This window comes from Rhineura floridana, chromosome 4 (assembly GCF_030035675.1).
Source record: "Rhineura floridana isolate rRhiFlo1 chromosome 4, rRhiFlo1.hap2, whole genome shotgun sequence".
Lineage (NCBI taxonomy): Eukaryota > Metazoa > Chordata > Lepidosauria > Squamata > Rhineuridae > Rhineura > Rhineura floridana.
The window spans coordinates 4,437,280-4,450,029 of record NC_084483.1 but is presented as its reverse complement, the minus strand read 5'-3'; the positions used below and the strand labels follow the sequence as shown (position 1 = coordinate 4,450,029).

The following is a 12,750-nucleotide window of genomic DNA, read 5'->3' as shown; positions in this document are numbered from 1 at the left end:
TAACTGCCTTCAACACTAGCTGAATGTCTCCTCAGTATTGGGACACTATATATAAAAATGAATGCAGGCCTATAATATGTGTGTATTTTCCCAAATATCCATGGGGCATTATAAAGATGATGGTTCTAGCTGACTGAAAATAAAATAAAAGAAGTCCTATTAACCACTTGTTGACTATTGTCTAAATAGGAATATATTGTCCCTGTCTCGCTTAGCATTTGCCTTGGATAAAATATACTCATTCAATAAAAATATTCAAATAGTGTTTCCTAAAGGTGCTTGACATTTCTGCCCAGTAGGATAAGTCAAAATGCAATATATTATCCCTGGAGAATATTGTGTTTGTTTTTTTAAAAAAAACTAGCCTTATCTGTTAGATTATGCACAGTAATATTATACTGAACTATTAGTGCATGTAGATACCATATGAATGAATTTCAAAAACGCACAAAACACTTGAGAAGGATTTAGTCCCTCTCAGAAGACATACTTAAGAATATGCAAATACTCTCCACTGAATCAAGTTGAACAGATGTGACTATCATAAGCAATGCAAGTTCTCTTTTCTCTGGCCACTGCTGTCAATCAGTGAACAAGATTAAGGTCAAAGGTTCTGACAACTTCTAAAACTAAAAGTGTGATCAGCAAGCTTCAGTTGATTATACTAACATGAACAATAATAATCTGTCATTGCATTGTGAAAATAGCTAAATACTGCAGTTCTTTCTTTAGATGCAAGATATAATGTAGGATGTGTTCTGAAAGTACTGACTGAAAACTGTCACATTTCTTTGTTAGTTTGTTTTCCATGTGAATCTGTTTAAAGAGTTTGTTTCCTCTAATAATATTTACCCCGCATTACAGTTCTGTTGTGCCTGACCATTTTAAAAAGTTGACAGCTTTGGGTGACAATGATTCTCTGCTTACAGGTTTGAAGTGATTCACTTCAGTGAGCATAATTTTCAGTTTAATGTGGATAGGTGATGAAAGGATGTCAGATAGAAACACACACACACACACACACACACACACATGAAGGTTAGATCTGGTCAGAAATCTTACTAAAGCAAAGCAGGTCTGGGATCTGGTGAGTGCCGAGATTGAGACCGGCTGGGAAACTCATGTATGCTGTTGTGAGATTTATGGAAGAAAGGCAGTGTATTCATTAAATAAATGCATAATGGTATTAATATAATTTTATGTTATAACCATATTATTCTATGTTTTCTCTTTAAGGAATCTCCTTCCGGACGCCGGAAGGCTCTTGCTACCAGCAATATTAACATGAAGCAATACGCAAGTCCAATGCCTACGCAGACTGATGTCAAGTTAAAATTCAAGCCTCTGTCTAAGAAAATTATATCTGCTACCTTGCAGTTCTCTTTATCATGTATTTTCCTGAGGGAAGGAAAAGCAACGTAAGTTTTATGTGAGACGATAGATGGTGGCTTTTCCCACATTCTAAAAAACTCTTTTGGGGTATGTTTATTGCATATAGTGACAGATGTCGTTTGACTTGATTCATAATATCTTACTCTTGCTATAGTCTCCTGTGATGCCCTTCCCTGGCTCTCCCTGTCAGGTTCCTACCTGCTTGTGGCTACTGCCTGTCACTAGGCACCACCAGGGACTCCACCAGTCCGGACTGTCCTTTTTTATGGTTTCTCTCTCCGCTCTAGCACAGACCTCACCAGATCCCTCTGCTAGGCAGCACCACCAGTCACGTCCTATAACCAGTATTCCCAGAGACTCTACCTGAGTCTCTCTCAATCAGGTTACCTCTGTGACTGCGTGCTTAAGCTGTCCCAATCCCTTTGATCTATATAGAATGTATATAATTCTGGGTTGCTCTGGATACTTGTGGTGTTATATTCTTCCCTTCACCGCTGCCACCAATTGTTACAGTTTCTCTTCAGCCTTGGTAAGTACCTTGCCCTCCCCTCTGGTCTGTATATTCCCCAGCCAAGGATCAGGCCTCCGGTATACCAAAATAGTGTTTATTAAATATTAGAAATAACAAGATTACTTTATAAAGGCACATAAGCATATGGTTTCATCAATTCCTGTGATTCTTGTCTTAGTATTAATCCGAACTCCACACTCTCCTCACATCCACCTCCAAACACCTCTCAAACACCTCTAAAACCCACCAACGTCCACCCCCAGATTCAACTGTCATCCTTCCATTTATACTCTCAGCCATTCAAACACTCAGCCAATCATCCAGCATTCTACTGCTCATTTACTCCCCCCTCCTCTTTCACTCCACTTACCACATACCTTCTATACAAACAGTACTTACCATATATACATTAATACAGGAACATCACGTCTCCCATGGCATAATTGGTTAGGAGAATGAGCTATGAGTTGGGAAGTCCTGGTGAAATTTGTGCTCGACTATGAATGCATCCAGGGCCTTAAGCAAGTAACTATTCTCTCAATTCCCAATTCATAATATGAGATAACAATATGGACCTACTATGCAGAGAAGCTGTTAAGAATTAGGGAAATCATGCTTATAACACTTCACATACATTAAGAAAAACCCAGGAACCAATACTAATTATTGATTGTTATAGTCAGTGTTTTTTTTATAAAAAATGAGGTACTGCTAGTCATATCTTGATAAAAGCGCTGTGGATGCCAGCACAAAATGGTTGCCATGGTCAGCAAAAAAAGAGGTCACAGTATTCCATACCAGTGAGGAGTTGTTGTTATGTGCCTTCAAGTCAATTTTGACTTATGGTGACCCTATGAATCAGTGACCTCCAAGAGCATCTGTCATGAACCACCCTGCTGAGATCTCCATTACAAAAAAAGTATTGATATTCTACAGGTTGCTGTCACAATAAAGTAGCTTTTAGGATCTGAGGTGAGGATCCCTTTCTCTAGTACAAGGTATAGCTTGTCTCTTCACATAAGCAGTAGAAATTGAACTCAGTGTTGGTGCAGTCATCTGCATTTTGCACAGTTGCATTCGTGTTCCCTCTTAACCCTTTCATGACAGCTGTGCCTCCAAAGTTAGAATGGATTCACTTCATTAGCCCCTTTCAGGAGTTCTGAATAGGACTTAAAGCAACATGTGAGGAGCAGAGACTGTGCATGAGTGCACTAGCTTTGTCTCCCCTCCTTGTGATCTTGGAGGACTCCCTGAAGTAGGGGAACCTCCTGTACCCATTGAGGCTCCTATGTTTTTTTAAACCCTGGGTTCCAAACTCTGCAGAAGCCTCCATAAATAGAGGAGGTTTCTTGGCTGCAGACAATTGCTCTGGAATGCTCTTGGGGTGATGAGGAGGAGGAGGAGGTGGGCAGAGTACTCACACCCTCTCCTCACAAGTTGCTTTAAGCAGGGCTGTGGAGTCAGTACGCCAGACCTTCGACTCCAACTCCTCTATTTTTCTACTGTCCAACTCCGACTCCTTCATAAATGGCAAATGTATATTGGGATTGGGCTCGTGGGAATTGTAGTTCAAAAAAGTAACTCTTCCAAGCTCTGGATTCATGTGGTAGTGATTAAATGCCTTGTGCTACCATTTCACTACAGTAAATTTGTTATTACTAGTTAATATGCATTTGCCATTTATGAAGGAGTCGGAGTCGGTACATTTCTAACGATTCCAACTGCGACTGCGACTCCACCCAAAATTGCTTCCGACTCCGACTTCACAGCCCTGGCTTTAAGCCTATTCAGATTGTCTTAGTAGGGCTTTTGGGGAGAGCTGAATCTTAGTTGAATACTATCAGAGTGAGTAACCAATGGAGTCATTTGTTTTAATAGGTCTGGGCACTGCAGCTGAGGGAAATCTTAGATATTGAACAGAAAGCGACTTTAACTCGTATTATTCGTATGTCAACAGTTTATTGGATTTGGTTGATTATTACTGTTCTTGTTAGGGATGAAGACATGCAAAGCCTGGCAAGTCTGATGAGCATGAAGCAAGCAGATATTGGAAATTTAGATGATTTTGAGGAAGATAATGAAGATGATGAAGAAAACAGAGTGAACCAGGAAGAAAAGGCTGCAAAAATTACAGGTTTGTTTTCTTCCAAAAGGGTGATAATGAAAATGAATCTTGTTTATAAAATAAATCAGATTTTAACAGAGTATGATTTCTTTATTTTTACCTTCTAAACAATAAGGTAGTACAATTTGTATTAGGATTTTTACAGTTCACAGTTTCACTGAAATGTCTCCAGTGGTGTGTATTTCACAAGTAATACAGACAGTTGGCATTTGTGGCAGGAGAGCCTGTGAGTCTGACTGTGGCAAACTGTCAGGTCTGCAGTCCTGTCTATTTGCCCTCTACTGTGTTGCTGGCTGCTCCCTGGCTTAGTGGGCTACAGGTAAAACTACCTCTAGATGGATTCTCGTATCTGTATTCTAGTGTATACTAGAGTCCTGTTGGTACAGTGAAGACCTTAACCTGGAAAGGAAAGTGTGGGAGAGATTGCATGCTCATAGACCTTTGCAAACCTCTTCGCTTAAGATGGCTTCTGGGGGCTGCTATGTGCAGAAGTCATTACCTGCTTGAGTGATGGGTCTCATGTGTTCTAGCGAAATACAAACTTTCATTCAGGTTCTGGGCTATTGGCCATCCTCTGATCTTGCTTTGCACATCCTAAGAACATGGCCCTGGGTCTACCTGATGAAGACAATTTCTTTCTCCGCTGATAGCAAATAGAGAGAACATCTTCCCAGTCTAGTGTGTGTTCAACTCCAGGCAAAAAGAGAATGTTAGACAGTTCAGATGGCACCATTCTGAAGAGTGCAAACAGAAGAAACATGAGGACCAAGAAACCTAGTCAGTGGAGTCATAGCTCTGTCACATGCTTAGTGGTACAGCTAATCACAATTGACCACACCTTCAGTAGGAGAATATGTGCTTACATATCTATATCTATATCTATATACACACACACATATATATATATACATATATATATATATATACACACACACATAAAATAATATATAATATAATGTTAATATAATAAAAACCTCTATTTGGTTAATCACAATTACGTTTATATATATATATATATATTAGGTGATTAACGGAATCCTTATAGGGATCCAGAGCAAGCTTGAGTGAATTTCTGTTTGTTGCTTTTAAAACTGTCTTATATATATATAATATATATTGTATATATATATATATATACACACATATATACATATATATAAATATATAAATGTTGTATATCTTTCCTCTCTGAAGTCACAGTCCACTGTGTGCACAGCCAATTGGCAGCAATTATTTGCAGTTTTGCGATCCTGAAGTGTTAATTAATATAGACTTGAATGGGGGATAGGTAGGAACTAAGGCTTAAATTGTATTAAGTAAATACCATCCGTGACATGCATATTTCTTGGAATTCCCTATGCACCCATATGTTCTCCATCCCAGTCTGTATCAATTATCCATGGGGGGGGGCTTCTCTCTGGCTACAAATAGCAGCCATGTGTGGAGCAGCCTGGATCTAGGATACACAAGGCCGGATTAAGGCCAACTGATGCCCTAAGCACAGCCCAACAATGGTGCCCCCCTCGGCCCTTCCATTGCTTAACTGACAAGACATTAAGACTCAATAAGAGCTGAAGGTGAAATAAGGGATTGAAAATTCAGTTTTCTTCCAGGCCAGACCCCACAACTATATTAAATAAAAACTGTTATTTTTAAAAAAAAATTATTTAACACTAAATAGCAGTAAGCGATATAAGCAAATTATTTACTTACAACCAGGGCAACAGAAAAAATGCAAATTTTCAACACTGTTTTATGCATTTCTTAATAAAATTGTTATAAAGGAAAAAATGCAAATACAAAAATATATTGAAAACAATTTTTAATCACCCTCCCGAAGGTTATAAGGCAAAATAAGTTCTGATATTATCTCTACGGAAATTACGTGATCTCGAGAGCATACTTCTCAATTTTGAAAATTCTCTTTCTACAGCAATTGATGTTAGTGGACAATTTTTTAAAAATATATTCTAATGGAGAAATATTATTTGTACGAAAGAAAACACCTTTTATTCCATTGCTTTCTAACCTTGAAGATTCATAGCATTTCAGCATACAGGGGTCAAAAGATGCAAAATAATGCTTATTGACATTGTTGCCTACTTATAACTTTATTTATACTTTACAAAGTTTTCTCCTAGATTTTTTAATTGCAAAGTCTTTGATCAAGTCATCAAAACTTATCTGGCATAACAAATCTGCTTCTATACTTAGCAGAGACAAGGCATCCAGCCTGTCTTGTCACATAGTTGTTCTGTTGGGATTTTTAATATGCTTGAGCTGAGAAAATGAATGCTCAGCTGTGCAATTTGTGACCATTAATGTTAAAAATACACGCAAGGCAATATATATATATTTATAATGATTAGAAAAACACTGAAATTCATGCAGAAAAATGTTGGTAAGACAGTCAAACACACTGAACTCTAGGTTATGTCTGACACCTTCAAACTTTTAAACTTTAGTCACTCACCAAACCAAAGAAAATGTTTTTTTAACAATTCAGATTAAAGTCATACATGGCAGATAAGGAGAATTACAAAAAATTTGACTACAGTTGAGTGTGGCAGTGAGAGTTGAGAGTTAAGGGCATGATAACTAGGGGGAAAAACTCTGTGGTGCCCCCCTTCCCTTGGTGCCCTAAGCACGTGCTTATTTTGCTTAATGGTTACTCCAGCGCTGAGGATACATGTGGGGAGATTTTCTTGGATGCTTTTGGCTCATTCACATAGTTCTCATGGCATAATGTAGCTACACCAGTGCTGGCCATGCACAAGAAGAATAAACTTCTTCTTGTGCAGTGTGACTTCACCTTCATCTTCTGCCCCTTGCATCCCTCTGTGCACACTCAAAGTATGCTGTGGAGGATTTAGGGACCTTCTGGAACAGATTTTGAAGAGACATGGGTAGCTGCAGGCTTAGGAGAAGGAGATGTGGTCCTGTTGTATAAGCAGAAGTTCACTCACACAATGCTGGATTCCACTTATTTTCTTTTCCTGCTGTCCTCCTGCCTCTGAATCTCCCCTTGCTCTGTTTTTTTTCCTGACAAATTTTAGATTGCAAGGTCGTTGAGACAGGGATCTGTCCTGTTGTACTCTGTGAAGAGCCATGTACACTGATGACATTTCCAGGGCTATGTGCACACGTGTTGGGCAAGCTCGCCAGACCGTAGTATTCCCGATCTCTATGTATGGATGTGAAAATTGAACAGTGGAAAAGCGGATAAGAGCAAAATAAACTCATTTGAAATGTGGTGTTAGAGGAAAGTTTCGCACATATCATGGACTGCGAAAAAGACAAATAATTGGATGTTAGAACAAATTAAACCAGAACTGTCTCTAGAAGCTAAAATGATGAAACTGAGGTTATCATACTTTGGACACATCATGAGAAGACATGATTCACTGGAAAAGTCAATAATGCTGGGGAAAATAGAACGAGTAGAAAAAGAGGAAGGCCAAACAAGAGATGGATTGATTCCCTAAAGGAAGCCACAGACTTGAACTTACAAGATCTGAACAGGGTGGTTCATGACAGATGCCCTTGGAGGTCACTGATTCATAGGGTTGCCATAAGTCGTAGTCGACTTGAAGGCACATAACAGTAACAACAAAGATATTTTATCTGTCTGGAGTTTCATAACTTTTTTTATCTAATGCAAACATGGACTTTCCTTCCGAAATTGCAACTGTTTGGCTAATATATATTACATTACATAAACATATTTCTGTGTTTTTGCTACACATGCATTTTTTATTTTGATACTGTGTTTTTCAGAAGTGCTTCTTCCAGAGATAATTAGCTTTACAACCCTCACATCACAAAATACACTACTATTAGAGGTGATTTTGATGACATTTCTATTTGCCTAGCAAAGGATTCTGCAATTCTGTTTATTATCCTAATCCATGAATCCCTGTTCCAGACATAGCTATCTCTTGCCATTGTCACCTTGGTTTACCACCACAGTCTCCATCAACCATAAAACACTGAAGTTTGCCGTCAAAGGAAAGAAATCAGACATTAACCAAATGTGTACATGTTTGCTCACTTTGCATAATTGTCTACCATAGTAATCTTTCCAAGTGGTAATAGTTATGTTATTGTTACTTATTATGCATCTTGGAACTTCAGTGTTATGTACCATAGCTGTACTGCGCTTTGGGAAATGAAGGTGGCAATCACTTCCAAAATCATTTTGGTGGAAGCCCTACAGGATGTAAACTGCAGTAGTGACCCACCCCACTCTCTGCAATAAACTCCTTGGCTGTCTGCACAGTGGATAAGAACTAGCATATGGATCAAAAGCAAAGTGTCAATTTAAAATTGGTAGTGCACACTTCAAGAAAATCTAATGTAGTCATTCAGTTTGTAGTTCTAGTCTGACCATTTTCTGACCATTAATGGAATGAATGATTTAATGAAAAGGCAGCATTTCTTTTCATTAAAATGTTGCGGAAAGGCATCATATAGGCGTAAGGGTACATTAAGTATTATTGTGGTGATTCTCCCTAGAATGTATTTGTTATAAATTAACACACACCTTTTCCATTCTTTTCCTTTTCTCTTTTTCTAATAACAGCATGTTTTGCCGTCCTTTTCCCCTTAACTGACTTTACCTTACAATTGTCTTGACTGGCTTCTGTTTACAGAAATTGTAAACCAGTTGAATGCTCTGAGCAGCTTAGATGAAGATCAAGATGACTGCATAAAGCACGCAAATATGCTTTCAGCTAAATCAGCCAGTTCCTCTGAAGGTCTATGAGCTTTCCTCCTTCCTTTCTGTTTCTGATTGTCTGTCTGTATTGTACTGTGACCTGTTATCCCCTTGGCTTCTGTTTGTAGTCCAGTATCAGTTGTATCTGTGCGCTTGACATCCATTACAGTCTTTTAAGTAATTTGTAGTGCAACCAACAGATGACAATATGACATGGGTGTCTTCATCTAGGCATTAAACTGGCTAAAATTAGCATACAACTATACACATGCTCTGGATATTTTGAAGCATCACAGTAGTTTTCTGAGGTTACATGTAAGCTGTATGTAGACTTTTCTCCTTAGTAATGGGAAAATTCCAACTTTTTGTATTTTGGCATATAGGTTGTTTTGAATTTTTATTTATTTATTTATTTATTATATTTATTAGTCACTTTTTTTCAAAAATGAAACTCAAAGCAACTTACAAAAAATACATCTCAAAAACATATACAGAATAAAGATAACAGAACAAAAGCATACCAAGCAAAACTCAATACAATAAATAGAATATGATAAAAATCGCAACACAGAACTCAAATATGGGTTTTCTGCAACCTGCATCCTGTCCCCAAAACTCAGAACCTACTAGTTCAGCCATTGTAGCCAAGAACCCCCCCACCCCCGGCTTAGGCTACAGGAAGCCCCACTTAAGGTATGTTTAGTTTTTCTCATAATTGCTTTCCTCTTTTCCCAGGCATTTTAGCATGTGTTTTTAAATTGCTTTTTTAAAATGTGTTTTTAAATTTGTATATTTGTTTTTAATATTTTTGTTGTAAACCGCCCAGAGAGCTTTGGCTATGGGGTGGTATACAATGCAATGAATCAACCAATCAACCAACCAACCAATCAATGCTTACAGGAAGCCGTTGTCGCTGTCCAGTGAGTAAAGGCTACTATAAAACAAATGGAGTATTTACAAACATGTGCCTGATTCTTTTAATGTCACTGAACTAGACATGGTGTGCTACAAAATACATCAATTTAGTTTTGCAGTAGGGAATGTAGTCTGATTCACTGTTCCCAGAGATGCTTGGTAGAAATACTGTGGAGAATACAGTGTTTGTTTCAGCAGGCCATGTGCAGTCCTAATTGTTTCCATACTAAAAGTACTTTACTTGGCTTCTCAGAGCTTATCAACAAGCTTAATTTCCTGGATGAAGAGGATCAAGACATGGCCAGTTCCAGTTCATATCCATTTGGAGATCCTGATAGAACAGAACTGAATCCCTTTGGAGGCCCTGAAGTGGATGGTACAGAGCTTTTGTATATTTTTATTGCTTATGATCTGAACGTAGTATTGGATCAGAGCCCCTAGTTTGCTAAACATGTCTGTTGATAATCTGGGCCCTTCACATGTAACAATCCCAGCTTGCTAAACCATGGTTTGGCAAACCAAGAATGAGCATTCTCCCTTAGCTCTGAATTGGGCCACTGTGTGGATATTACTCTTATTTTTTTATATTAAAATTGTGTCTCTGAATATAAAAATCTCAAAAGAGGCCACAGTGGGAGGAGAAAGCTTAATCCTCAATCCATAAAATAAAAAGGTCTCTTCAACTATCTTCTCTATTTGCCTCTTACATTGTCCTTGCAATTTCTATGAACTTTATTAGGTCTGCTTGATTGCCTTCTCCCTAGCACACTTGATGTGAAGTTATAAAATAAAAATAGGATAAACAATGTCTTCTTGACTGCCTTAGATAAGCACTAGCGAATTGAAATGGTGTGTCAAGCCGTCTCTCCCTACTTGCGTGGTACCATTCTTGCATCCACCCCACACTGCAGAAAGTTCATCAATGTCCCATAGCAGTGTATCTGAAATGGAACAAGGCAGTGTCACTTCTGCCTCATGTGCCACTTTGATAGATAGAGGGAGGTCTGAGCCAGCATTTAATTAGCTTATATGTTCTTCTGCTGACGGGTTCCATTGTGAAATCAGGGTTGCAGTAGCATGTTATGACCTATAAAGCCTTACACGGCACGGGCCCACAATACCTGGTGGATCGTCTCTCCCGATACGAACCCACCCGTGCACTACGCTCAACATTGAAGGCCCTCCTCCGGGTGCCTACTCAGAAAGACGCCCAGAAGGCGACTACAAGAAAGAGGGCCTTCTCGGTAGTGGCCCCCGAACTATGGAACACCCTTCCTGACGAGGTATGCCTGGCGCCTACTTTACTATCCTTTCGGCGCCAGGTGAAAACCTTCCTCTTTGCCCAGGCATTTTAATATTTTTAATGTTTTAGTATTGTAGTATCTGTATTGTTGTATATGTCAGTTGCATGTTTCATCTGTTTGTTTAGTTGTTGATTTGATGATTGTGTGGTTTTAAAGTTGAAATGTAAATTTATATTTTTGTTGTTGTGCACCGCCCAGGGAGCTTTGCTATGGGCGGTATAAAAATTGAACAAAATAAATAAAATAAATAAAAATGTACTATCTGAACAAGTCATGGAGATGGGTCCCAGGAAGAAGGGGCCTACACTCAGAAATATTTTTGGTAGCCAGATATTTGATCTGATCTGTGATTCATTCACCTGCTGCTAGAGGTGCCTGAACAATAACAGAATGTATGTTTCCATCATAACTTTATGCCCTGCTCCTCACCACCATGACTTGAATGGTGTCTGGTGTTCCATTTAACTTTCAAGTGTATACAGCAGCCTTTCCCAACCAGTGTGCCTCCAGATGTTGTTGGACCACAACTCCCATCAGCCTCAGCCAGCATTGCCAATGGTCAGGAAAGATGGGAATTGTGGTCCAACAACATATGGAGGCACACTGGTTGGGAAAGGCTGGTATACAGCCTTAGCATCCCAGCCTGTGGGTTTTTTTCAATCACTTTGTTTTGGCAAATATTACAATATCTATATCTATCTATTTGTATACACATACAATCCCTGTGATATTACATCATTAGTACAAAAAGGATTATAAGTAAATTAAACAGTGATTACTTAAGTATGATAACATAATAATAAATATGATTAAGATAGGTGAAGGTGGGAAGAAGAGAGAATAGTATTATAGCTGTTCTCAGAAATAACTTTAAAGGTATTGTGTCTATAGATAAAAAGAACCATCTCACTCTGATCATTTCCTGGTTGATGCTAAGAATGTCTCTCGTTGACATTAATGGAGAAGGTAAAGGGTTTAATGTAGCTGAGATTGGGAACAAGTATGTTCACTGCTACCTCTAAAAACTCCAAAGGGTATCAGCAAATAAGAGTTCCTACTCTAACTCAATTCTCTAGAGTGAAACTTTTTAAAAAAAATATCTTAATGCACATTGCAAGGAATATGCAGTTAATTGTTTCCATATTGCAGGTTAGAAAGGGGCTGTTGCTGGAAGAGAATGATTTATCACAGCCCTGCAGTGTAGTTTGCATTGAACATTGCAGATCAGGTTCTGAATGTTTTCAGCAACCCTGCAGTGTTGTCCCTATTAAACCACCATTGCAGGATGGGGCCTGTGCTGAAACTGAGAATGTAGCTTACAGCAGCCCTCTGTATTGTGACTTCATTTTATCCCCAGATTGCTGATTGACTGAGACAGCAATATGCAACTGCCCTTCAGTGTAGTTCACTGTTATATACATCGGTTGCAGGTTGGAGTACTATTCTGAAATATGAGTTTATAGAAGCCGTGAAACATAGTCCACTATTAATACTGCAGATAGAGGTGGGATTGCTTAAATTTGTCCCCTTTGACTTCTTTCAAGGCCAAATCTGGTACTTGGAGTGGTAGCAGCAGCCCTGTAGCCAGCCTTTCTTGTTAGGTGGGGCAGCCACATTTCTAGGTGGGGCATTTGGGGGGGGGAGGTGTATACAGCCCTCACTTCAGATATGAATGAAGTTTAATCTGTTTATCTCACCATTTTTGAGAGATCCCCAGGAATACTAGACTCAAAAGCTTGACTTTGCCTGTAGGTACAGCCTTCTTCACCTTAGGATGTGTCTGTTA

The 12,750-nt window shown here is 38.8% G+C and overlaps 1 protein-coding gene across 6 annotated transcripts in view; it reads left to right on the top strand.

Moving 5' to 3' along the window:
* Positions 1-12,750, top strand: part of EHBP1 (EH domain binding protein 1) — a 400,871-nt gene that overhangs the window by 125,244 nt on the left and 262,877 nt on the right. For all 6 annotated transcript variants that reach the window (XM_061622278.1, XM_061622277.1, XM_061622276.1 and 3 more), the window contains exons 6-8: positions 1,237-1,418; positions 3,898-4,037; positions 9,914-10,036. In XM_061622278.1, the coding sequence (XP_061478262.1) occupies positions 1,237-1,418; positions 3,898-4,037; positions 9,914-10,036 (445 nt within the window). The remainder of the gene's footprint in view (positions 1-1,236; positions 1,419-3,897; positions 4,038-9,913; positions 10,037-12,750) is intronic.